Here is a 24,981-nt window from a genome sequence, read left to right as displayed (position 1 = left end):
AGGTCCAAGAACTTAGCCTAGGTCTAATTCCCTAGTGTTGTCCAAGTGGTTCGCAGGGAGTGGTGGGCGGCTTGGGTTCCTAGGTTCGAATCCACTCCCTGCTAGTCACTGTGGATCAGATTTAGATTTACCTCTCATGTCGAAAATCGTGGAACTGAACGCCAGGGCCCCTGCAAGGGAGGGCATCCCAAGAACTCATCCTACGTTTAGCTTAATGTTGAATCACCAAGAAATTCCCATTTCATGTTTCCTTATCTTTTGGGTCATTTGTTAATCCAAACACATTTTCTGATTGATCTTTTAACAAAAATGAATTTTCATCAAAGTTTTATTTTCTAATGTTTTGATTTTTTAGATTGATATCTAGTTGTTCAAGCTTTTTCTCCGATTCAAGTTTTGGATCATGTTATTAAAATTGTCCCAAATTTCTTAAAGATTATTTACGTTTGGAGCTAGGTTACACGGAAACAGAAACCGGAAACGTTTTTTTATAGGAAACGAAAACGTTAAAATGACATTTTTCTAAAAAAGTAGAAAACGGAAACATGAAGTAAACTGCAAATTTAAAAAATATAAGAATTTTTTATAAATATAATTTTTAATATAAAATAAAATAAAATATGTATATGCTGTTAACTTTGCATACAATAGAAACATATATATATATATATTGAGAGAGAGAGAGAAAGAGAAAGAAAGACAGAGAAAGAGAGGGGGTTACTTACAAAGAATGGAATGGACGACCGACAGAGAGAGGGCCAAGAAGGAACAATCGACAGCAAGAAAAAATCAAAGGACTGAGAAGGATGACGAAGGGCCGAGAAGGACTGATGGCGAGGGCAATTGAAGGACTGGAAGCAGATGGCGACATGACAAGGGCGATCAAAGGAGAAGAAATCGTTGACGGCGGCAAGGGCGATCGAAGGAAAAAAAAACATTAGAAGAAAAAGAAGAAGAAGAAGAAAGGAAAAAAGAAAAGAAGAAGATTGCAACCTAGCTGGGCAACAACACTTGTTGGAAATGTATTTTTGGTCCAAAATTTTACAAAAATTAAATAAACGGTCTAAAAAATATATCGAGCCATTTTTTTCAATCTTAAAATAAAAAAAAAAAATTCTAAAACGTCAAAACGGTTTCTCCAAACCGTTTATGTGCTTCACAGGTCTGGAGACTCAAAGTCATCCCTAATGTAAACAGGATGTGAATAGGAATTTTCATGAAATTATGTAGCGTGCAAAACTGAGGGCGCGAGAGATGCGGCGGCTTGCGTCATCTGCATAGGTCGGCGCGTCCGCGTACAATGATATGATCCCGAAATCCAGTCGCATCAAACCCGCAAATCCATCGGGCATTACCTAACCAACCGACCTCACCGTCGGAAACCCATTCCTCCCTTTGTTTTTTCATCGTTTCACGCAAGACAGAAATGGTTAAATTGCGTATACAAACTAATCTTTATTTTTTCTGGATGTATCTACGCTTCCATAGAAGCCCGAGTTGAAGCTTTTGGCTGTTGACCCCATATGATTTTCTCCGACTCTTCCAACTTTCGTGGGCGTGCATGTCTTTTACTTCGATTTCAATCCATACTCGATTATTGAAATCACTGTTTTTTTGGTGTCATTATTGACGACATCGATCTTGATATTTTGACCCCCGAAGACCACTCACCATGTAATATCCATTTAGAGTTGGGAGTCCTACAAATAAAGGTTGATTTGCAGATCCAATTGTATTTTTTCCAATAAAGAAGGTCGGTTGCTCTTATTGGAGATTAAGATTGAGTTTGAATCCCGGGTTTTTGAGTTTTTGCTTGTGCTTTCATTAAAGACGTTTGTGATTGTTTTTGTTGTTGTTGATTTGTTTTTAGTGGGTACAGAATAGAATGATTGTGTTTGCTTTTGTATTGATACTTGATACTTGCGGGTTGTTATTATGCATGATAGCTGTTTATTTCCTGCTGTTTCTTTACTAGTTGAATGTTTGTTTTTGATGATTGCCTGTTGTCATGATCCTCTTTATGATACTCAATTACCACTTTTGGCTGTTCCGACAACATGATCGTGATGATTCATTGATACCACCTTTATTGTGTTCCTTTGGTGTTGGTTCTAGAAGTCTCTATTTGGAGCGCGCGCGCACCATTATCTGGGTTGTTGCTTCTATCTATTGAGATTTCATGGAAAATAGAGCTATATCTGCTTATCTGATTTGCATAAGATTCTTGATTCATGGAGACAATTGAAGCTAAGGTGATGCCAACATAGTTTTTGTTTCTCCTTGATAAGGCAAAACCTTTGGATTGATTCAATTCGTTGATAATTTTACGGTTTATATTCAGCATTAAATGGTCTGTTAGAGGTATCTGCCGGGTTCATGCCTCTCATTTGCGACTTGGAATAATTTTTGCCCGTTTACAGTAGTATGACTCCTGGACTTGTAATCTTTCCTTTGTGCTCTTCTGTTTTATGCCGCTTTTTTACCTATCAGTGTGTTGTAAACTGGTTTATCCTTCTGCTATTTAAACGGGAGACAAAGTGAATTTTTGGACATTTCTTTATATAAGTTGTTTGCGGCATGGTATTCAGTTTTAAATATTTATCAGATTTCCGTAGTTATTGAGCTATTTCCTTTCCAATCATATTTCTTTTGCCAACACTTCCCAGGAAGCTGGTGTAACTCATAAAAAGTGATGATGCTTTTAATTTGCATTAAATTTTGGTTGTCTCTGTCTCTCATCCCATTTAGGCTTGTGGATTTTTGATTTTAAGTGTGTCATGAGTGATCAGTAATGCTAAATAGAGCCAATGCCACATTAATTTTTTTTATCAAACCAGGAAAAAGATCACATTTTCATCCCACTTGGGATATCACTGATCTGGGGTACACCGGTAGTGAGGCATTATGTGATTCTTACTAAATACCTGTGTTTTTGAAAGTTCAAACCATGCTCACTATCTTACTAAATTATAAAATTGACTTTTATATGAATGCCTCTCATGTTCTCTGCAGGGTGCCTGAATTTCAGTGGTTTTCTTTCTAGATAAGGGAGAAAAACGCCTAGCACATGGCATCCAAAGAACAAACGCCAAGTGTCGTTGCCAGATTGATGGGTCTTGACAAATTGCCACCCCAGCAGCTTGTTAACAAACCTTGCCGAGTGCTTTCTGAAAATTATTTGCGGAAAAGTTCTTCCATTGGTTTACTAGAGGAGCGATCATATAAGGAAAGAGATTCATTAAAGGTAAAGTATGGAAAAATGAAAGAACTTATCAATGTGCTTGAAGTGACAGAGGCACCATCAATTGGTAGACAAGGTATCTGGTCAGGCGAATGGGGGCAAGCAAAGACAAGCACAACTGAAGTGAATATACCAATTGAAAGGCAGAAATTGAGTGATGCAAAATCTCTTCCAACCAATGAGGATCTCTTGAATTCAAAAGAATTTGATGATGTAATGAAAGAGCTAGATTCTGATAAGGATCTTCTACTGAGCCATCCCCAGCGACCAGATTCTTTATTTATGAATCATCTCCCTGATCTACAATTTTTCCAACCACATATCAAGTCCACTCACTTAAAATCTTTGAAGTTTTCAAATGCTTCTTACGGTAGAAAACATGAAATATTCAGGATGTCTGGAAGGAGAACTTCAAGATTGAATATTTTGAGATCACTTCAGAAGCTTGATGGTGATTTTGTGAGACATCACCGTTGTGGCCTTGCTACTGATTGTTCCCCTCCATTGATGAAGTCTCAATCAAAGTTAAAGGATGAGAAACCTCTTTTCCTTCCAAAGATTGTTGTCCTAAAAGAAAATCTTGGAAATGCACTGAACTCTGCAAGGCCATCTCCATCTAGTTCTGAGGAAGACTCTCTGCCTTGCGATGGAAAGTGCACGGAGTTTTCTGAAAAAAATGTAGAATTACATAATCAAGCAGTAGCAAGGAATTTATTGGCTACCAATAAGGATCCTTCTACACATGGTTTTAGAGTAGCAAGGGAGCATGAAAAATGCATTTCCAGACAAATAATGCATAATATCAACAGCAGTTCGAGAGTGGTCTCAAAGATAATAATACCTCCTTGGTTAAGTTCCAATGCTTACAAGAATGGCTTCCGAAGCAGATATCCTCCTTCAAATTGGTCATTTTTTGAGAGAAAAATAAAGGAGGGGCTCTCAGAAAGGTGGAAAACGACCAGTAGGTGTACCACCCTCAGTTCAATGCTTGCTATGCCTGCTCGAGAAACTAGGCCCAGAAATTTGAACTACAAGCTCAATATAAGTGGCCTGAACAAATGGTCAAGGGATGGAGAAGCAGACTTGGCCAATCCTTTTGGTATTATCAGTAGCTGGAATGGCTTGAAAGAGGAGAGTGTGGAAATATTAACAAGATCAGAATCTCGTCATACAGGTTCTATCAACTCTGAAATTCCTAAATCTAGGAGCACAACTAGATTTGTCCATGATGATAGATATTTGACATTGGAAGAATCTGTTCGACAACAGCAACAATCTCAGGGAAAAAATGACTTAAGGAAGCAGAATTGTTCCAAAAAGGAGATTTCAGACATTGGAGTTTCTATATTTATCAATAAGAAAGATCAAAATTTTTCTTGTGCTGATTCCATGGAGACTCAGGATGAGCTGAAAAACAATTGTGGGAAGAGTGATCTATCTAGAATATCTGATCTGGATTCTATATTTCCTAGCCTATCAATTAATGTTTCTTCCTCAAGTCTGGATTCAGAAATAGAAGCAGTTGCAGAGACTCAGAATGTGGGAATATCTTTTGGAACCCCTGAACAGCAGCAGTCTGAACCAGCAGCGTGCATGCCGTCCATGGAAAATGGCCTTGATTCTGATGTCTTAAATGCTTCTGGCAGACAGGTTTACCTTTTTCTTTCAACTTAAGCTAATCTCTTATTGGCATGGCTAAATTACTCTGGGGAATGCAAGTCAGTTCTTTTAGTTTTAAGTTCAATGATGGCATTTCTATAAATATTTTCTCTCTATTTTGTATCGGTAACTATGTTAAAGCACTTTTCTTTGTTCTATTCATTAATATGTTGAGAAAATGTACAGTTGTTGCCACCGGTTAAAGTTTTAGGTTGTCCCTTCTTCCTGCCCCTCTCCCCATCAGTTTTATGTTTCATTCATTCCTATATGCTGTCACAATGAGGTTGATTTTTTGTAAAGATGGAATACTGTAGTGAAACCAAACCTAAGCAGGTTAGTTTAAGCATGGTTGTTTGGAATTAGGATATAAAGCCGCTACAAAGTGTTTTAAAAAACTATTTATAGGTTGTAATGTAAATTCCAACCCTTGATCACAAAGGAACCCTTCTAATCTTGGTTAGTCATCTAAATGAAAAGAAGTCATATACTAGTCATGTGAAGCTAATAATATTAATATTGGCAGTAAGATAAACAAATAAGAAAAATGAAAACAGTAATAAATCAAAGAATATGCTCCTGCATCAATCTCCCCCTCTTTGAAATAAGGTTGACTTTTTGACAACTTCAGTGAACATTTCTAGATCACCCTGTTCAACTCAGCTTCTGCAATCCAAGCATTTTTACTAGTTGGCATACCCATCCATTTCACCAAAAATCTTCCATGTTGATTGCCCCTCCCTGACCTGCTTGACATGTAACACATCTTAAGTAGCATCTTGCTTCCCTGTTGCTAAATGTGGCACTTGATCTTCAATTGTAGTCACTTTACCATCAAATCCATCACAAGAAAACAAGTCAAAAGCATTAATGATTGGGATGGTTTGTAAATTATATGTTTGCTTTATTAGATAGGCATTAGAGACAATTTTCTTCAACACCTTAAATGTCTTGAATTTAGCCCCTGCATAAGAACAAATTCAAGCTGCAATAAAAGATCAAAATCAACCCAACTCATGAGACTTGAGCCAAAACAAAACCAACACAAAATCTGCATCAGAGAAGCTGAGAGAAATGGCCTGTAACCCAGATTGGAAAACCTGCATCAGAGAAACAGTGCTGGCCCAATGCAAATTAATCCCCATGTCATGAACCTAGGGCTTAACCTAGGATCAGTTTGGGAATTGGAAGAATCCGATTCAGCTAAGGCCAAGAACAAAAGGAAATTAGGGGGAGATTTGAAAGAATGAGGGGGAAATTAGAAGAACTGTTAGGGGGATTAGAAGAACAGAAAAGAAGGAGATGAAGATCAAGAAAGGGAGAAAATTTGGAGGAGGAGAAATCAGATTTGAACTCATTAATTCCTGGATAAAGAAACAAACCCATTACAACAACCTTATATAGGCATATTTGCCTTCTAACAGCCTAGCACATGCTTCCATGTGCTTCTAACCACTTGCTAAAATATATTCTAACAATTATTATAAACCTATTACAAGAGTACCCCTTTATTATATCTCTATTACAATATTGACCTTTCATTACTCCTAGGGACATGACAATTCCCCCCTCCTTGAGAGAGTTCTTGTCTCCAAGAACTTGCTGAGTGTAGCCATTGCTCTTCATCAAATTCCAGCCTTCTCTATGTGGATCATCCTCCTTTCTTTCTTTCTACTTCTAGGTCTCTTCTTTGTTGTTCTTAAGTTCTCATCAACTAGAACAAAAATGATGGTTATTGCAGTCAAGGATGCATCTTTCTTCAAGGAGTAACACACCATTTCCCTTGGTTTTGCAATAGCTACCAAATTAAGATTGCTGGTACCTATAGTCTGAGGATCCAATTTGATGCCAAATCCCGTCAATATGTCCACATCTAGTGCCTTCAATGAATTTAACCGCTTCTTGTCGCAAGTAGCAACTGAAACTTGCCACCCTAAAGCCTTCAAATGATGTTCATCCCGAAATTCACCCATCTGACAAGTTACCACAGATGCTCCCCTCCTTTCTTCATCTTCAAAATTGACAGCAACACGGTGGCATCATTTAGGATCAACAAGTCTTTCTTCTGCTAGTGTTGTCTTCCGCTTATCGTTTGATAAAGAACCCTCCACGTTATCTAATCCTTTAGTCCATGCATTAAATGCCAAGGGTAAGGGATTTGCTGGATGCTTAGGCCTCTGCTCAGCTCTAATTAACTCCTTTCCTTGCACCGTTCCTCCCCTTCCTTGAACCCTCTATTTTCTCATTAGGGCTTCCACTGTTAACTCTTGCAATAATGCATCCTCCATTGCCTCCTGCACAGATCCTGGCCTCATCATCTTCACTATGGATCTAAGGTCATCACTCAGTCCACTGATGAAACTTGACACGAAATATTCCTTAGTCATATAGGGGTTTCTATTGAGCATTAGTGACTTCAGCTCCTCGAACTTGAGTTGATACTCATGCACCGTCCCATTCTGCCCCAGCTTGTTGAATTCCTCCACTATATCCACAGTTCTTCGCTCCCCAAACCTTTCACATAGGCCCCTCGCAAACTCCTCCCAATTATAGCCATCTCTGACCCCTGACCACCCTTGAAACCAAACATGCCTCACGTCATTTAGATATGCTGCTGCTAGAGTAACTCTTTGGTCATTAGCTACCTGATGATTGTTGAACAACTTCTCACACCTTCTAATCCACCACCGGGGCTTCATTTCATCTAAACACTAGCAATTCTAACTTTGGCACTAGAAAATTCGATTGGCTAGAATTCACCGAAAGTTTTGGCATTCTCTCCACTACATTATCACCCATTACTATCGGATCAACCCCCAATTCAGAAGATCCAGCCACTCTTTGACTAGTGCCAATACTCAGAAGTATTGGATCCGATCTCTCACGAGGGGGAAAGTCAAGGGATAGCCTTACTTGTGCCTGACTTGAGAACATCAACATAAATTGTTGCATCTGATCATGTACCATGTTGTTGTGTTCTCGCATCTCCTCACGGATTTGGTTGCGCATATCTGCTCACAATCGATCCAAAACATCCTCCAACTTCTTGTCAACCACGACTCCTATCGCTTCTTCCATGGATCTTACTTGATTCTGCATCTCTATCACCGTAGCAGTCACCTACTGCAACTGCATCTCCATTTGCTACATATGTCTGTCGTCAGCCATCACGATTGGATCACCAGAAAATGTCAGCCATGAATGAGCTCTGATACCAATTTGTTAGATAACTGATCTGACTTGGGGGTAATTCTCATCTATTTAGAGGAGAATTAGGCAGGAATTGTAAAAAAAGGGAGGGAATTGGAGAATTGAGGGGGAAGGATTGAGAAAAGAGAGAGAAATTAGAGAATAAGGCAATTTAATTGATTTTTGGATGCCTTCAAACTAAGCCAAAACCCTGCTTTTAAAGTGGTCCATAGCTAGGGGATTGGCGCCAAAAGCGGTTACTTACATGTGTACAATGCACTCCCTTAGTTACAAGTTGCTACAGTTATAACTACCTACCATATTACTGTCTTGAACCTAGGGTTCATAATAGGTTAAGAGGTAATTGGGGAAGTTAGATCAGGAGAGAGATATGTGAAAGTTAAGGGAGAATAGAACAGAGAAGGAAAGAACGAGAGTGATTGGAGAGAAATTGGAAGGAGATTGAGAAATTCAATAGGGAAATGAGAGATTTCAATTATTAATTCAAACATAATTCTTCTCCTACAACAGTGGCTTATTTATAGCCTCACAGCCATTACACACATGTGCAATACAACTGTAATCCTAACAACTATTATGTCTTTATTACAATATTACCCTCTATTGCCCTAGGAACATGACAATTCCCCCTGCCTTGAAACATTTCTTGTCCCCAAGAAATGCCAAACCTCCACAGCTTCTAGTATGCCTTTTCCTTTTCTTCCACAGCTTGGGTGGAGAAGTTTTGAAAAAATTCTGTATGTATAGCAATTTTACAGTGGTTCTCATGTCCTTGAATATTCCATCACCCTTCGCAACGATATCCGCAAATGCCTTTACATGCAACAATGTAGAAGTGTTAGATCTAGGAGTTGCTACAGCAATTCTGGTTGTAGCAAGGATGAACAGAGCAGCAGGAGCTTTGTTCTCCACCGCAAAACTCTTGGCTTCCTTAGCCCTTTTCCTTAGCTGAAATCTTGTTAGGAATTTATTTGCTAAAGCCATGCTCTCTTGCATTTCCAAAACAGTGTTTGTTTTATCGGTACAAAACACTGTGACCCTCCTTGAGAATTGGCACTGTCCAACTTATGCAAAACCTCATTTTCGACCGTACAGCTTGAATCAATTCTTTTCGATAACTATCCTTCAATTACATGCTGTCCCCATACTTCCTTATCAAATCCACACACCTTCACAACGTTAGAAGATATCCTAGCTAAGGACATACCCCCAAACATACCATTTCCAACAATAGTAAGGGACTCAAATTTCCTTGCCCTTGCTGTCCAGACATACTAGTTGCATAAAAAGTGACGAGAAAGTCCCATAGGTTCCTCAATGGCTGAAACTAGGCCTCCATCATAACCTTCGTCCCAAACATGATTTATAATCGGGTTATCCAATGAGACAATAACCCTAGCTGGAATATCAGTTGCAAGGAAGCCATCTTCATAGCAGTTCCCTTTCCCAATCTGATTTATAGCCTGTTTTTCAACCAAGTCATCAGACTCCTGCCCTTGAAAGTCATGGTTCACACCAATCTCCTTATCCACCCTCCTCCAGCATCCTGAGTTATCACTGATAGGTCCCCTTCAGTTACAACACAAGCTTCCTTAATATTGACTGCAGCTTCAGCCAGAATCTCTTGATTCCATGCAAATAATTCTGCAACTCCTTTTTCTTTGTGTTTGTCGGAACATCCCTCTACATGAACTTCTTTTTCAAAAAGTTCAGTTGGTTCCTTTGGATCGGTTGCCTTGGCAACCTGATTGTTACAGCTTTCCTCTTTGTCAATTCCGCCTAAACTAGAATACTTCTTTTGCCCACAGTCGGAGGTACGCCATGAATCATTTTCCCATCGTTTTGAACCCTCCTTAGGCTGCTGCATTTTAGGGAACTCCTGAGGCAGTGATGCTTCCTTTACCACGTCCTCCTTATCCTCTTTTTTTGCCTTAGACGTTTTAACATCCCATTCCGTAACAACATTTTTGTTCCCCTGCATTGGACACTGAGATTTGTCCATAGAGTTTCGATTCCAGGGATGAGTGAGGTAAGGATTCCCTACTGAATTAGGTTCTTCTCTAGTTCTTCGAGGATAGTAAGGAGTAGTTGTAGGATTTGGTAGCATCTCTATAACAATTGGATCAGAATATTCTATAGAAAGCAAACAAGCAGGTAATCTAACCTGATTCTGTCTAGCGAACATTATCATGCGCTGGTCCCTCATCCAATTTCTGAACTCATCCACAATTTCACGCCTGTGCTTGATTTCCTCTTGCAACAGATCGACAATATTGTCTAACTTCTTTTCCATTGCCGATCCTATAGATCTAACATGGATCTGCCTCTCCATCATCGTTGTTGTCACTAGAGTTTGGGCTTCCGTCAGTCTCTGTAAGTTTCGTCTGTTTCACTCCTCCTAAATAGATCGCCCCAGTTGTAGCTTCTTCAAAATTCTCCTGCGGATAGCTTCAAGGATAGCCACCACGTTTGGTAATTCCGATCAATTGGACTCCTTTATTGCTGCTTCACCTTCAACAATCGTTTTTCCTCCACACTTCAAACCAATAGTCCTTTATAATCAGATTAGAAGCAACCGCCCAAACTCACTGGAATCGCCGAGCTGTGCTTCACCTTCACACGTCTTCAAATCTAGGCAGAGATTAGCAACGTTTCTAGCCACGAAACTACCGTTGCGCCACTCTGATTCACCTCCAAATTCAACTCGATATTACTGCGGACCTCTCATAGCCTACATCGTCTTCAATTCCGAATTCAGTCGTTGCTTCTTCACTGAGGAGCGTTGCCTCCAATATTCAAGTCGCAATGGATTACAGAACCTGCTCCGCCTGCTGTTTCCAACTTGCAACAGCCGTGACCCTCCCAATCACTGTCCACTGGTTGCGACCATCGGCTCAATTATCACTCTTCGAATTTCTCAAGCTAGATGCCAATCCTCCTGCTTCGCATTCTCGGATAGTCGATCTCACTGTTCAATCACTTCACTGGAATCACTAAAATTTGCCGAAATCACTGAAATTACAATCGCTGGTCGTCTACGTCTTCAAAAGTCGAATAGGATTGCCCCAAAATTTCCAGGCAACAATCGCCTCCCACCAACCCATGAGAATCGCGCACCCAATCACTGACCGCAATTGACCACGACCGCGACACCCCTTCCTCGTCTGGCTCACATGCTCGCCTTCCAATTTCGAACAATATTTACCAGAATTTCGTTCGAAATTGCCTCATAGCAGTCGCCCTTTCACATGCAATGAACTAGCTCTGGACTCACGACTGAGATCGCCGGTCTGGTTTTACCTTCAAAATCGCAATAGTCTAGGATTGGTCGGCTCTGCTTCAATTCTCCTGCAATTCAATACCTATGGCTTGCCTGCAGTCGCGCCTTCTTCTCAAACTTACTGCCAGGAGTTGTCGGAATCACCGTCGCTTCCAGATTCCATAGTAGCCTTCAAATTCTGAGAATCAATCCTCCTTGCATTAGAATCAAATTTTGAGAGTCATTGTGTGGGACGGCCGGTCGAACAACAACCATGTTTTTCGTTGGAAATTAATCAACAAGAAAACCGCCGAGGAACGATGCTTTGATACCAATTGTCATGAACCTAGGGTTCATAACAGGTTAAGATGTAATTGGGGAAGTTAGATCAGGAGAGATATGGGAAAGTTAAGGGAGAACAGAACAGAGAGGGAAAGAACGAGAGTGATTGGAGAGAAATTGGAAGGAGATTGAGAGAATTCAAGAGGAAAATGATAGATTTCAATTATCAATTCAAACATAATTCTTCTCCTACAACAGTGGCTTATTTATAGCCTCACAGCCATTACACCCATGTGCAATACAACTATAATCCTAACAATTATTATGTCTTTATTACAATATTGCCCTCTATTGCCCTAGGAACATAACAATTACTATCATGCCCTTACAATATCATCCTTATTACAATAGATCAACCTAGGTACTTGACAGTGAGTGACATCTTAATTGAACTATGGTAGCAGGAGTTTTACTACCACTAAGCCAAGGAGAGCCACTTGTGGCAACTTTTAGGTGTAAGAAACACATGCAATGGAGGTAAGTCTCTAGGCACTGGTTAACCCATTAAGTTTTCCCATCTGTCTTAGGGATATACGTCGTGGACATGTGCAGTTTAATTCCCAAGGATTTCAACAACTCTTGCCATAATGGGCTTGTAAATATCTTATCTTGGACAAATGTTGTGGATTGTGGGGTTCCATGTAGCTTTACCACTTGGTCCAAGAAGATTCGCCCACTTCTTGAGCCATAAAGGGGTGGGAAAGGCTTAGGAAATGGGCAAACTTTGTTAAACAGTCCACTATCACCAAAATACAATCCTTACCTTCTTATTTGGGTAACCTTTCCACAAAGTCCGTGGATACATTGGTCCAGGCTTGCATAGGAGTGGCCATGGGCTACAATATACCCGGGGCTGCAACTATTTCATGTTTGCACCTTTGTCAGGACCCTAGGATGTATAAGAGCTTACAATAGAGTGGAGTATAGCATATTATCCCTTTGCGTACTAGTTGATTCTGCTGAGTTGTTAGGGTAGTTATCTTGTATTTTCTATTAAGCTATTGTAGTAGCTATATAAAGCTACTATGTTGTTGTAGTGGGGATTATCCAGAAAATATCAATTGAAACATCCTTTCTCCTCTCTCCCTCTCGAACCCCTCTCCCCCCAGCTTCTCTTCTTATCTTTCCCCCTTTTGATTCTCCCTTTATTCTCTCTCGATCTCCCTGTTTCTTCTACCTCTTTCTGCTTCCCCCTCTCTTTCTCAAATTATGCCCTATTTCTTCCTAAAATTGGCCCTAATTCTCTGCTGAAACCCTAGGGTCATAACAATTTGGTATTAGAGCAATTAATCATTGGATGTGGTTTCGATTCGATTTAAAGGAAGGTGAAATCAGTTTCAATGATTAAGGTTTAGATTGTAAAGGCTTGAAGGTGACTTGGCTAGGCAGTTCCGACGGTGTTTCCGGCAACTCCTAGAGCAGTTCCAGTTGATCAGAAGTTGTAGACAAGCAAACAAGGCGACTCTGGTGAATTGATTGAGTAGTGAATTCCAGTGGTTTGGTGAATTCAACGGAATCGAAAGTTCTAACAATTGACCAAGGCAACTTCCAAAAATGATTTAGGCAAAGTCGCTTGAATTCCGAAGCTACTTGAAGCAGTAGAGACTCAAAATTTGATTCGAGTACAAGAGACGATTGATTCTTGAAATTTGATTTCGATGCATGGAGTTTGATTGACGGCTATTAACTGAGCCTCGAGATTTGAAGGCGAGTAAAGGAAATTGTAGCAGTAGGCGAGTTCGTTGGAGATCTAGGTCAATTCCTCAATTTTGACTTTCCTAGTGGCAAAGTTCGGAGAACGATCCGGTTAAATCCTTGAATCCATTGCAAAGTGCTAGTTCTCAACTACTACGTGAGTTTAACAAATTGCATCTATCCACAGTGATCGATTCTCAGCTTCAGAGAATTCCATTGGTTGCATCAGAGTCGATCAACATAGCAAGTGGATTTAGGTAGTCGATCGCAAATTATTTGAAGGCGAAACAAGAGGTTGATTTCGGCTTTGAAATCAGTAGGCGAGTTAGTTGGTGGAATCAGATGTATCGCCTGGGGGCTTATTTTGATCGAGAATTGAAGGTTGCTGACTGTTCTGAGGTGATCGATTATCCTAGGCGACTGCTATGAAACGAAAATAGAAGAGGAGTAATTTTAGAGGCGGATTCCGTTTGAGAGGCGGGTTTTTTTTTGACTTCTCCTGCTTGCTGATTTCTGCCATGGCTAACTGCGCACACATGAAACAATTCGAGTTTCAACTGCAATAGAAGAATGCTATAGTTTCAGTTGGATACAATAGAAATCATGAGGAGTTTTCCAGAATCATGAGACATGGGAAAAGAAATTTGATAATAAATTCAGTTAAATGCGTGAGGAAACAAGCAGTGTGATACACGAAACGTGCGAGGAAATAGGTCATGTGTTACACGTGCAATTGTAGTAGTTTGCAATGATGTTGTCTAAGAGGTATCAGGTTAGCATTCTAGCTAAATTCTTCGATAGCCTGAGAAGATATGTTTCAGATGACTATCTCAGAAGTTCTAATCATGAGATGATTGATTCAAACAATCAATCATCAGGATGGAATGACCGTAATAGAAAACTCTTGGAGGAGAAAATTGTTGAGAGTGAACCTTTAGAATATTTCGGCGAACAAAAAGAAGATGATGTTGCTGAATTAACAACATTAAATCAAGAAGTTCTGACAGAAAATCTAGTCAATGGTGAGGAATTTGAAGTTGGAGACCTTCCATAGGATTCTGATTTACAAGAACTTAAGGAACGAACGGAAGCAAACCAGTCAATGGTATTTCAAGATTCTAGATATGAAGAGAGATTGGACAAGGAAACTCATGTGGATCACATTTTACAATTGTAGGAAGCTAGTGATTCAGTGGATATGCAGGCTATACATCAGATTGGAGATGAGAACTGCTATGAAGATAGCTTTTATGCGTCTGAGTGGACAGGGATATTGTTTCATCAGATAATCTGGCTATAAATCATGTTGGGAATGAAGGTCGTGATGGAGGCCATGTTTTAGCCATTGAGGAACCTATGGAACTTTCTCATCCCTTCCTATGCAATCAGTATGTCCGGATAGGAAGGACAATTGCAAGGAGGGACATTGGGACACCATTAGAGGAGAAAATTGTGGAAGCTAAATCTTGGGTGTACGACAATGAGCAAAAAATAGCTTGGGAGGAAGAGTTTTCTGCTGTTTTATTTTTTCAAATTCCAGTTGGTAAGCGACAGTGTCAGATCGGCTCTTGGTTGGCAAAGAAATTTGAGCCCTCTACTATTACTGGAAATGGTATGATTGGAGATATATCCTTAGCTAAAATATCTTCTAATGTTGTGAAGGTGTGTGGATTTGATAAGGAAGTATGGGGACAACATGTAATTGGAGGATAGCTAAAGAAAAGAATTAAAGCAAGCTTTACTGTTGGAAACAAGGTCTTGAATGAGTTGGACAATGCAATTTTTCAAAGAAGGTTATGGTACTTTGTGCCAGTAAAGCACCATACAGTTTTGTAGATGTAAGAGAGTGTGGCTTTAGCGTATAAATCTCTAACAAGATCTCAGCTAAGGGAAATAGCCAAAGAAGCTAAAAGTTTTGCGGTGGCGAACAAAGCTCTTGTTGTTTTGTTTGTTCTTATTCCAGCTGGTCAATTAGGATTTTTGTTTACTGTACTGAAGGATGGAGTGATGACTGGGATTGATGTTGCAACAACTCCTAGTTCTGCTGCTCTCAAACAGTTTTTGTTCAGGTATTCGAAGTGAGTCTACATTACTCAACCGCTACATCTAAGGGTTATTGTAGATATTTTTGCACTAGAAGATGGCATTTAGCCTGTCCGAAAGCCATTAACTGCAGCTAAGTATACATGTTTAACAACCTTACTTGTACTAGGTGCTGATGAACTGTTAAAGGAAGCCATGGACACAGTTAAGTCATTCCTCTAGACTCCAGACGACCAACATTGAAGGAGCGGTGATGGGAAAAATTTGTATGAACAGCGAGTAGCAGAGTTCGGTTGCTAACTATGACAACTAGGGAGTGGTTGCTTCTGGTTTTGTTCCAACCAATGAGTACATGAGAGCTACTGACAATTTATTTGGCTTATAGAAGTTTTTCAAGATTACTCCAATCAAGTTGTGGAAGAGAAGGAAAAGGAGCTAAGATTGGAAGGTTGTAGTGTCCTGAAGCTGAGAGTTGTCTTGTCAAGTCTTGCATTTCTTAAGGACAAGAAATATTTTAAGGCAGGGGAAAATGTCAGGACCCTAGGATGTATAAGAGCTTATGGTAGAGTGGAGTATAGCAGATTATCCCTCAAGGGGAGTAGTTGATTCTGCTGAGTTGTTAGGGTAGTTATCTTGTATTTTTTGTTAAGCTGTTGTATTTTCTGTTAAACTGTTGTAGTAACTATATAAAGCTACTAGGCTGTTGTAGTGGGGATTATCCATAAAATATCAATTGAAACATCCATTCTCCTCTCTCTCAAACTCTCTCTCTCCCTCTCAGACCCCTTTCTCCCTCAGCTTATCTTCCTATCTTTCCCCCTTCTGCTTCTCCCTCTATTCACTCTCGATCTCCCTGTTTCTTCCGCCTCTTTATGTTTCTCCCTCTCTTTCTCAAATTCTTCCCTAATTCTTCCTAAAATTTGCCCTAATTCTCTGCTGAAACCCTAGGGTCTTGACAACCTTTTACACACATCGCAAGCCATCACAAACTTCTTTAACTGTCGCCAATAAAAAGTTGTTTTACCTTGTGGTAGGTGTCCTGCATCCCGGAATGCCCACCCAAGGGAGATCCATGCAGTGACTGCAGTATCTTGCCCTTGAGTTGGTCAGTCTCCAATCACTAATCTGCCATGATATCTTATCAGCCCATTAGATAGTGTAAAGCTTGGCCTGCTTGAAGGGTTAATTATCAGCTGCTCCAACACTTCCTTAGACCACTCAGCCTTCTCATAACTTCTTGTTACCTCCTAGTACCAATCAGGGACGATTGAGGTAATGTCTACAAAGGTTCCCTCTTCAAAACAACGGGACAATGCATTTGTAGTAACATTTTCCTTCCCCTTTTTGCATTGAATGATGTAATCCAGCCCCATAAACTTAGCCATCCCCGTTCTCTGCAATTGTGTGTGCAATTTCTGCTGAGTAAAAATTTTAAGCTTTTATGGTCAATCCTAATTATAAACTGACTTCCCTCGAGTAGTGTCTCCACTTCTCCATTGCAATTAACACAGCTAGCAGTTCCTTATCATATATGCTCAATCCCAAGTGTCTAGGTGCTAAAGCTTGGCTAATAAAAGCTAGTGGCCTTCCCTCCTGCATTAATATAGCCCCTATTCCCATATTGGTAGCATTGGTTTCCAGTATGAAGGGCTTGCTGAAGTCTGCTAATGCTAGGACTGGGACCTCACTCATGGCCTTTTTTAGTTGAACAAAAGCTTCCTCAGCCCTTGGGTTTGAATTGAAAATGTCCTCCTTCAATAGATCAGTTAGGGGCCTGCTGATAATCCCATAATTCTTCACAAACCTCTTGTAATAGTTAGCTAGTCCTAGGAATCCCCTTAAGGCCTTAACAGTGGCAGGCCTTGGCCTAGAGGTCATGGCACCCACTTTCTTGGGGTATGTGCTCACCCCAGAACCAAATATGATGTGCCTGAGATACTCCATCTGCTTTTGGGCAAAGGCACATTTTGATGTATGATCTCTTAACATACAGTTGGTTCAGCCTAAGGACCTCAAATGTGGTCCTCAATTGGTTAAGGTGTTGGACAAAGGCCATACACAAGAATATCATCAAGGAAAACTAGGATGAATTCTCGTAGGTAGGGTTTAAAGACTTGGTTCATTAGGGCTTGAAAGGTGGCTTGGGCATTTGTGAGACCGAAAGGCATCACTGTGAATTCATAGTGCCCATGGTGGGTTCTAAAGGCTATTTTGGGTATGTCCTTTGGTTTCATCTTGATTTGGTGATAACCAGATCTAAGGTCTAGCTTGGTGGAAACTACAACATGCTTTAGTTCATCTAATAGGTATTCAATAATTGGGATGGGGAATTTGTCCTTGATAGTAATGGTGTTGAATTGATGGTAGTTAATGCAAAATCGCCATGAGCCATCTTTCTTTTTTACAAGTAGTATAGGTGAGGTAAAAAGGTTGTGGCTGGACTTAATAATGGATTTTTGAAGCATGTCCTTCACCAGCCTTTCAATCTCAGTCTTTTGGATGGGGGGATATTGATATGATCATATGTTAACAGGTTCAGCATTGGTTTTGAGAGAAATTGCATGGTCAAGTGGTCTTTTAGGGGGTAAGGAATCAGGCTTTACAAATAGGTCGTCAAACTCAACTGATAGCATGTTAAGAGTGTCAAATTCTCGTACCTCCCTGTTGGATTGAGGCTGGCTGCTGACAGTCAGCATTAGTTCACCACCTTGCTCCTGATTTCCCTTCATATCATCCATGGCATGAATAGAAAACAGTTGCGCTACTTTGGACAGCTTACTCTTGAACATGTTTTGTAACTTCTTCCCAGTAATCATCTTACATATACTCGTTTCCAAGCTACCTGTAAGAATCAGTTTTCTCCCATCCTTCTCAAAAGTCACCTGCATCCTGTTGAAAAAGCTGATGGGGCTAACAGGCTTCATCCAGTCAACACCCAAAACTATGTCACATCCCCCTAGCTTCAACAACCTTAGATCAGTTTCAAATGCTTCCCCGTTCATCTCCCATTGGAAGCCAATACAAACAGACTTGCCGAGTACCTTTCCTGCCATTGGCCAGAGTCACTGACAAGGGTTGTGTGCCAGTGAGTTTGCAGCATAACTTCTTGGCTGTGTTCTCATCAAAGAAGTTGTGGATACTCCCACTATCAATTAAGACCATCAGCTCGTAGCTGTGCACCTTCCCTTCCTTCCACCTTAACGATTTGGCTATTGGTCAACCCCCTTGGGGCATGTAAGGAAATCTCCCCATTGTCCTCTTCTTCAAACTCAAAGTGCAGCTGTAGGTATCTCTTCCTCTGCTTCTACTTCTTCTCCTTCCAGCAAGAGTAACTGTCTCTTGCACTGATGTCATGGTACATATTTATCCCCACACCGAAAGCATAGTCCAACCTGTCACCTTTGCTCAACAATCCTTCCTCCCAGTGACTGATTCAAAATGGCAATAGAGGGAATACTCTAGCTCTCTCTGCTGCCTGTTTAACTGTCCATGGTTGCAAAAGCCAAAGTGACTTTCTGCTGGTTGGGAACATTGTATAGGCTAAACATTCTCTCACATCTTCTCACCCACCATCTCAGGTTTTGACCATCAAATAGGGGAATCTCCATCTAGGCATGGGAAAGTAGGACTGATTAGTGGCAGCTTGCACTTCCTGTCTTCTCTACATTACATTCTCCCCAACCACGGTTGATTCTCCCCCAAATCCAGAGGATTCGGTGGCTCTATGGATCACTCCATTCCCTGGTAGGAGTGGATCCAATCTCTCCCTAGGAGGAAATTCAAGAGATAGCCTTACCGGATTTTGTCTCACAAACATCGCCATGAATTGTTGCATCTGTTCGAGTATCTAATTTCTGATCTCTCCGCGCATTTGTCCAATCGCTCGCCTCATGGTTCGTGTTTGATCCAATCTCTAGTGAATCAACCCTGGTCTGCAGATCAGAGATCGTAGAGTGGAATTGTTGTAGCTGGGACTCGAAATTCTTCATCTGGGTGCCATTTGCCATCAAAGTTCAGATCGCAAGTAGAAATCGCCGGCTGATGATATGCTCTGATACCAAAATGTCAAATCCTGAAATCTGACAGTGAATTCTTAATCGATTGGTGAGAATTAGGGTAGAAAATTAAAGGGAACTGGGAAGAATTGCAGAGAGAGGGAAAAACAGAGAGTGAGAGAGAGAAGGAGAATTGAGCGGGAAAATAGCAGCAGCATGGATTGGTTCCAACAAGGCTGCCAAATTCAAAATGAAGTACAACCATAGGCAGCTACTTTCTAGGTACAATTACTATAGCTAGCCTCTAGTACAACTGGCTATAACCGCCAATACAAGGTACAAACCCCAACAATAGTAGGCACATGACACATCATTCAATCAAGAGTATTTAGTAACCTCTTTTCAATCAACCTCTTACTGCATGATTAATGGCACTCTGGCATCATGAAAGGGCTTTCGTCTTCCCCATCTTTAAGTTTGTACTCAAGACCACCTTTTGGAAGGTCTGGTCTTAATCATCTTTTAGTCTTGGATTTTCAAAATGGGCTCCCTAACGTTCCTACCACTGCAAAGCTTACACAACCTGCAATAAATCGTCAATCATAAGCTACATCTCAGCCAATTCTATTTGTTGGACCTGATTGTCTCTTCCATGTCTTTTTTACTACATTGAACCATGGTTCCAAGGTGAAAACCTTAACACAACTAATTGGATATTTTGCACAAATACCAATTAACATAGGGTGAGATGGATAAGTAGAAAAACAAATGAAGAACTAGGCCTAAAATTAGGGTAGGATTGAAGCTGTGAAAATAATATTATATTTAGGGCTTTTGAAAATCCTAAACATTGAATTATGGTAATAAAACCCTATAAAATGCCTTAAAAAACTGTTTATATTGGGTTGCAAGTGTCATATATCACAACCCTTAATCACAAACCCTTGTAATTTTAGCCATTCATCTAAAAATTAATAAAATCACATGCCAATCAAATGACACTACAAATATTGACCATAAGCTAAAAAATAAGAAAAATAAAAACATTAATAAATTAAAGAATGTGCTCCTGCATAAGTAATCATGTTTCTTTATAGCATTGTGTCATGTTAGATTTTAGGGTTTTGGCTTGCTATGCAGTTATAATTCTATTTTTGGCTTATGAGATTTATTTTGGTTATTTATGGGAAAGATTAATGGAACCTCATATGCAAAATGTTGGCTATATGTTTGTCTTTCTTTTTCTTATTTTAGCATGAAAAACCCTATAATGGAGTTTTGCTTTTCATTCTTTTGGTATCAGAGACATCTCTATGTTGGAAAGGAAATATACACTGCCTTGAATATCATAATGGAATTGTACTGGTTGTTTATCCTGCAGCTACCTGCCATATTATGGTGGATTCAGTTTAATAATATAGTCTTATTGTCTATTTGAATAGGTTAGAGCCACAACCTTTGTTTAAAGTTGTAATCAGCATTTTATTCATTTATGCTTAAGCAAAACATTATTTTTTTAAACTGAAGGTTTATAAGAAATCAGCTTAGAAGGCTTTCCTGTCTTTTTATTCATTGGTTGGTCTACTAGAATTTAATGCTGATGAATGCCTATTTTCTAATGGGTGATAAGCATGCAATATGTTAAAAGTGAATCCATATTAAGCATGTTTCTCAGCAAATCTTTCCAAATCAATAATTAGCATATTCTTGATTGCACTCTGGACCTATATTTTCCAGATTGTTTTGGTTTCTAAGTTGTGCTGTTGCCTGTTGTGCTTTGTGAATTGTGATATACATATATGATACATTTATAAATACATTTTATGCCAATTTTTTTCTTGTAGTGGCGTTGATCTTAACTCTGTCGTTGGATTTCAGTATTCATCAACTAAATTCCATAAAGAACCACTGGATTCCTCTAGCTGTGGCAAAATTGGGCCAGAATTTCACATGAGCTGGGGAGAAGGGTATTCTCCAAGTCCGAATTCAGTTTTGGAACTACCTTTTAGTGAAGAAAAATTATCTGGCTCTGAATTTTTTCATGGCATTGGTGCTGAGTACCTTCATGGTATGTGACATAGAGAAGTTTTTTTCTTCACCATTTTTGTTTTATTTTTATTCATTTATTTTTTTAATATTCACGATTTATGCAGGTTTACAAATGCAGCTTCAACTTCTGGAATCTGAGTCAGAAGAAACAAAATCAGAAGATCATGAAATGGTTGTGTCAAGTGATGAAGACAATGGCGATAGATCTGTTGGTCTTGCTGAAGACAGCAGAAAATTAGAGGGATTGTTCCAAGTTGAGAGCAGGAATTTCTCTTATCTAGTTGATGTTTTAGATGAAGCAGGCTTCCAAGGTAGCAACACGCAAATGGGATTGGGAGCATGGCAGTCTCCCTGCTGTCCAGTGAACCCTTCAGTGTTTGATAGGTTAGAGAAGAAATATGGTGACCAGACATCTTGGGAGAAGTCTGAAAGGAGGCTTCTGTTTGAGCTTTTAAACTTGGGGTTGAAGGACATTCTCCAGCCATGCATGGATGTATTTGCATGGGGAAAACCTTTGAGAAAAAGGCTTAACCTTTCTCTCAGCCGTAGCGTAATTGAGGAAGAGTTGTGGATGTTTCTGGTGAGCCAGGAGAAGGAAGCAAGCAAGGAATTGGCAGTGGATGGGATGAGGTGGCTTGAGTTGTGGGATGATATTGATTTCATTGTTTGCGAAATAGAGAAATTTTTGTTCGATGAGTTAGCAGCTGAAATAGTTAGCATTGAGAGTTGTATGAATCATAGCTAGAATTTTTGTCATTGGAATTTGTGGCGAGCATTGAGTGTTAATAGGGAGACAATTTTGGGAGATGTATTTATTTATTTGGCATAGCTATAAGTTTGTTGTGTCAAGGTGAAAAGGGAAGCATAGAGTTTAGGTTTTTGTGAAATGGAAATAGATTGGGATAAGTGAAAAGTAAATATAAAGGTTGAGTTTGTTGGTTTGTAGAAATTGAAACAGATTGGAGTCTTTATACGTGCATGAACAGTTCAGCTGCAGTTTTGTTTTTTTATGATTTATTTTGATATTAATACCAGAGTGAGAACTTAAATGATTTGTTGGACATCTGTTTGGTGTCTGATGCATACAGATTCAGGGGCTTTTCCTTAATCGTACATGCACCAGTGACTTATTGTAGGGTTGGAACTCAGATCGATCATGATTCTTATGGTACATAGTGTACCCTCCAATCGCTACTACATTTTTATATCCTATCAAAATTATATTTGAAAACACTGCTTGTAGCAGCTTTTAATATGTTTATACAATAATACATTGTTAACACATGGATATGTTATTCTCAGCGCATACTTCATTCAAGGGTGAGCAGATTGCAACAATATCTGAATTTTGAGTCAAATTCTCATCCTTCGTCTGCATCTTCAGGTCCCTCAGGTAACCCGTCATGTAATTTTCAAATGTGAATTTCTTGCTGCGATCTGAGACCATAACTTGCTATTGTTTCTGTGAGATATTTAACCAACTATACAGCTAGCATATGCTCAGAGGCTTCATTTTTGTGCTTCTCTTCTCTAGTTCTTGGTGGTTAGACACAGTTTTGAGTTGCATTGCTCAAATATTGGGCAGTTGTGGAAATTACTTGTTGGCCAGCCTTCTTGTGATTTATCTAACATCTAGCTTCTCTGTGATGGTCTGCAATCTTATTTTGAGTATTGCACCTAACCTATTTGGTTAACTTTCTATGTAAACTTGGTGACATGGTAAAGTAGACTTTGAGAAAAGGCTCTATTATTAGTAAAAGATCAAGCAAATATCTAACCCAATTCATTCAAACACACTGGAATAGAAGATACATCAGATGAAGATTGAACTTGATCCACAATATCACACAGCGAATGGAACTTCCACAAAGAGGAAAACCTCAAAGGGTGAGGTAAACACTGAACTCTGTGATTGTTTCTACACCATCAGTTGTGTGTTGATCCTGCTGGGGAAGGGTCTCAATCGTGGCGTACCCTTTAGCATTCTCATACTTGCCCGTGCCACCAATGAGAGCAATCTGAGAGACCGGGGATCCAGTGCGATGAATTCCAAAGAAACTAATAGTGTCGTCAACATCATGCTCACCACCATGGAGCAGAGCTGTTAACACAAGCGTGTGACTAGTACCATCCAAAGAGCTTGACAAGTAAAAACCTTGCATCTTGCCTAACACGGCCGAGCCCAGCTCATGGCCCTGGGTTAACTCATTGTCAACGACAGTAATGGAGCCAAACATGAGCTGCTGAAGAGTTAAGCCAGCTGGAAGCTGGCCAGCAGTGACGAAGGGCAAGTTGTTGCCACCATTGACTATGTTGTTGTTGCCACTGTTTTGTATGACAGTGGAGCCTGGGGAGCCATTTAGGCCTACAAGGGATGGGGCATTGTTGTCGTTAACGACACCAGTGAAAGTGTTGAGGGGAACACCGCCACTAATAGGGAAGACTTGATTGTTAGGTTTGGAGAAAGGGAGGTTGTTATCATCTGAGTTGGCCACAATTCCGGTGACCACCCTGCCTGAAGGGTGTGTTCCCCCCAGGATGTCATGCATGAAGAAGGACAATTGAGGGTGTTCTGCTACCGTGGCGGATATGGAGGATGCCCCGCTTGGAGATGTCGCAATCGGAGTTGCTACTACTGGTGCCGCATCGGCGGCATCAGGGGCTTCTGTGACACTAGGGGCAATAACTGGGGCGACTCCATTTGGCAGGCCCGTGGACGTGGAGGGCACAGCTAGAGGCGCTGCACCAACACCAGGAGTATTGGTACCGGTACCAGTAGCAGTAGCAGTGGCCGGGATTTGGCCATTTGGTAATGTTGCAGCGGTGCCTGCCACAGGTGGCACATCATCGGCTTTAGGATCATCGACAAATCCTACTGCGGGTGAGTCGGCTGTGATTGGGGGTTGTGGATCCTCCACTTCATCAAGGATCCGGGCGGAGCTGGTGGATCCAGTAGTGATGAGTTGCAACAAGAGAAAGATGGTGACCTTCAAAATATTAGTTTTGGCCATCCTGGAATGTGCGTGCAGAGGGATGATTGTGAAGAAGAAGAAGAAGAAGAAGAAGAAGAAGAAGATTATTTGAGAGTTGCTTCTGTTAGAGGGCAGAGTGATATGGATGTGTATATATATACTTTTTGAGTATACACCCTCTAATAGGAGAAGAAGAAGTGGAGCTAGTTGCTGTGAATGCCTTTGAAAAAGCACAAGAGCTAGCACCAAGGTGAATGGAGCTGATGAAATGGAGTAGTTATGCAACCCATATTTGTTTAGTTGGAAAAAGACCTAACCCCTCGTAAAGCTTTCAATTAATTATGGTTCTGTTGAGTTCTGACACAAAATTTCTTAAATTCCTCGGCTGTTAGCATGAGCGATGATGAATTTGTGCTTCCCTTGTTATATTTTGATCCACCTAAAGATGAAATGAGATTACTTTTACACTCCAATGGCATCTTAATAGTTAATTGATTTTCTGTCTTGAATCTTACATCG

General features: G+C 40.2%; 2 protein-coding genes across 5 annotated transcripts; one reads left to right on the top strand and one right to left on the bottom strand.

The window, feature by feature from the left end:
* The first annotated feature begins 1,197 nt into the window (after positions 1-1,197).
* On the top strand, positions 1,198-24,929 carry LOC127799578 (uncharacterized). 4 transcript variants are annotated; one of them, XM_052333730.1, is made up of 6 exons: positions 1,198-1,753; positions 3,013-4,891; positions 21,320-21,509; positions 21,595-22,658; positions 22,793-22,883; positions 23,299-24,929. In XM_052333730.1, exons 2-4 carry the CDS (start codon positions 3,068-3,070, stop codon positions 22,233-22,235), a joined length of 2,655 nt encoding a protein of 884 aa, XP_052189690.1. In that variant the 5' UTR covers positions 1,198-1,753; positions 3,013-3,067; the 3' UTR covers positions 22,236-22,658; positions 22,793-22,883; positions 23,299-24,929. The 4 variants fall into 4 exon arrangements, with proteins under 4 accessions (XP_052189690.1, XP_052189691.1, XP_052189688.1 ...); XM_052333731.1 differs by having other exon boundaries at positions 3,044-4,891; positions 22,793-24,929; XM_052333728.1 differs by having other exon boundaries at positions 22,793-24,929.
* LOC127799579 (dirigent protein 9-like) lies at positions 23,371-24,501 on the bottom strand. The gene has a single exon (XM_052333733.1). The coding sequence runs from the start codon at positions 24,499-24,501 to the stop codon at positions 23,371-23,373; it is 1,131 nt and encodes a 376-aa protein (XP_052189693.1).
* Positions 24,930-24,981: the final 52 nt, after the last annotated feature.

The sequence above is a fragment of the Diospyros lotus genome, chromosome 4, assembly GCF_014633365.1.
Source record: "Diospyros lotus cultivar Yz01 chromosome 4, ASM1463336v1, whole genome shotgun sequence".
NCBI classification, from domain to species: domain Eukaryota; kingdom Viridiplantae; phylum Streptophyta; class Magnoliopsida; order Ericales; family Ebenaceae; genus Diospyros; species Diospyros lotus.
This window is presented reverse-complemented; position numbering and strand designations above follow the sequence as displayed.

Coding starts and splice junctions, on each gene's coding strand:
- LOC127799579 (XM_052333733.1), bottom strand. CDS start 24,501: ATGGCCAAAACTAATATTTTGAAGGTCACCATCTTTCTCTTGTTGCAA.
- LOC127799578 (XM_052333731.1), top strand. CDS start 3,068: ATGGCATCCAAAGAACAAACGCCAAGTGTCGTTGCCAGATTGATGGGT. Junction 4,892..21,319: donor TAAATGCTTCTGGCAGACAG/GTTTACCTTTTT, acceptor GTTGGATTTCAG/TATTCATCAACTAAATTCCA. Junction 21,510..21,594: donor TGGTGCTGAGTACCTTCATG/GTATGTGACATA, acceptor CGATTTATGCAG/GTTTACAAATGCAGCTTCAA.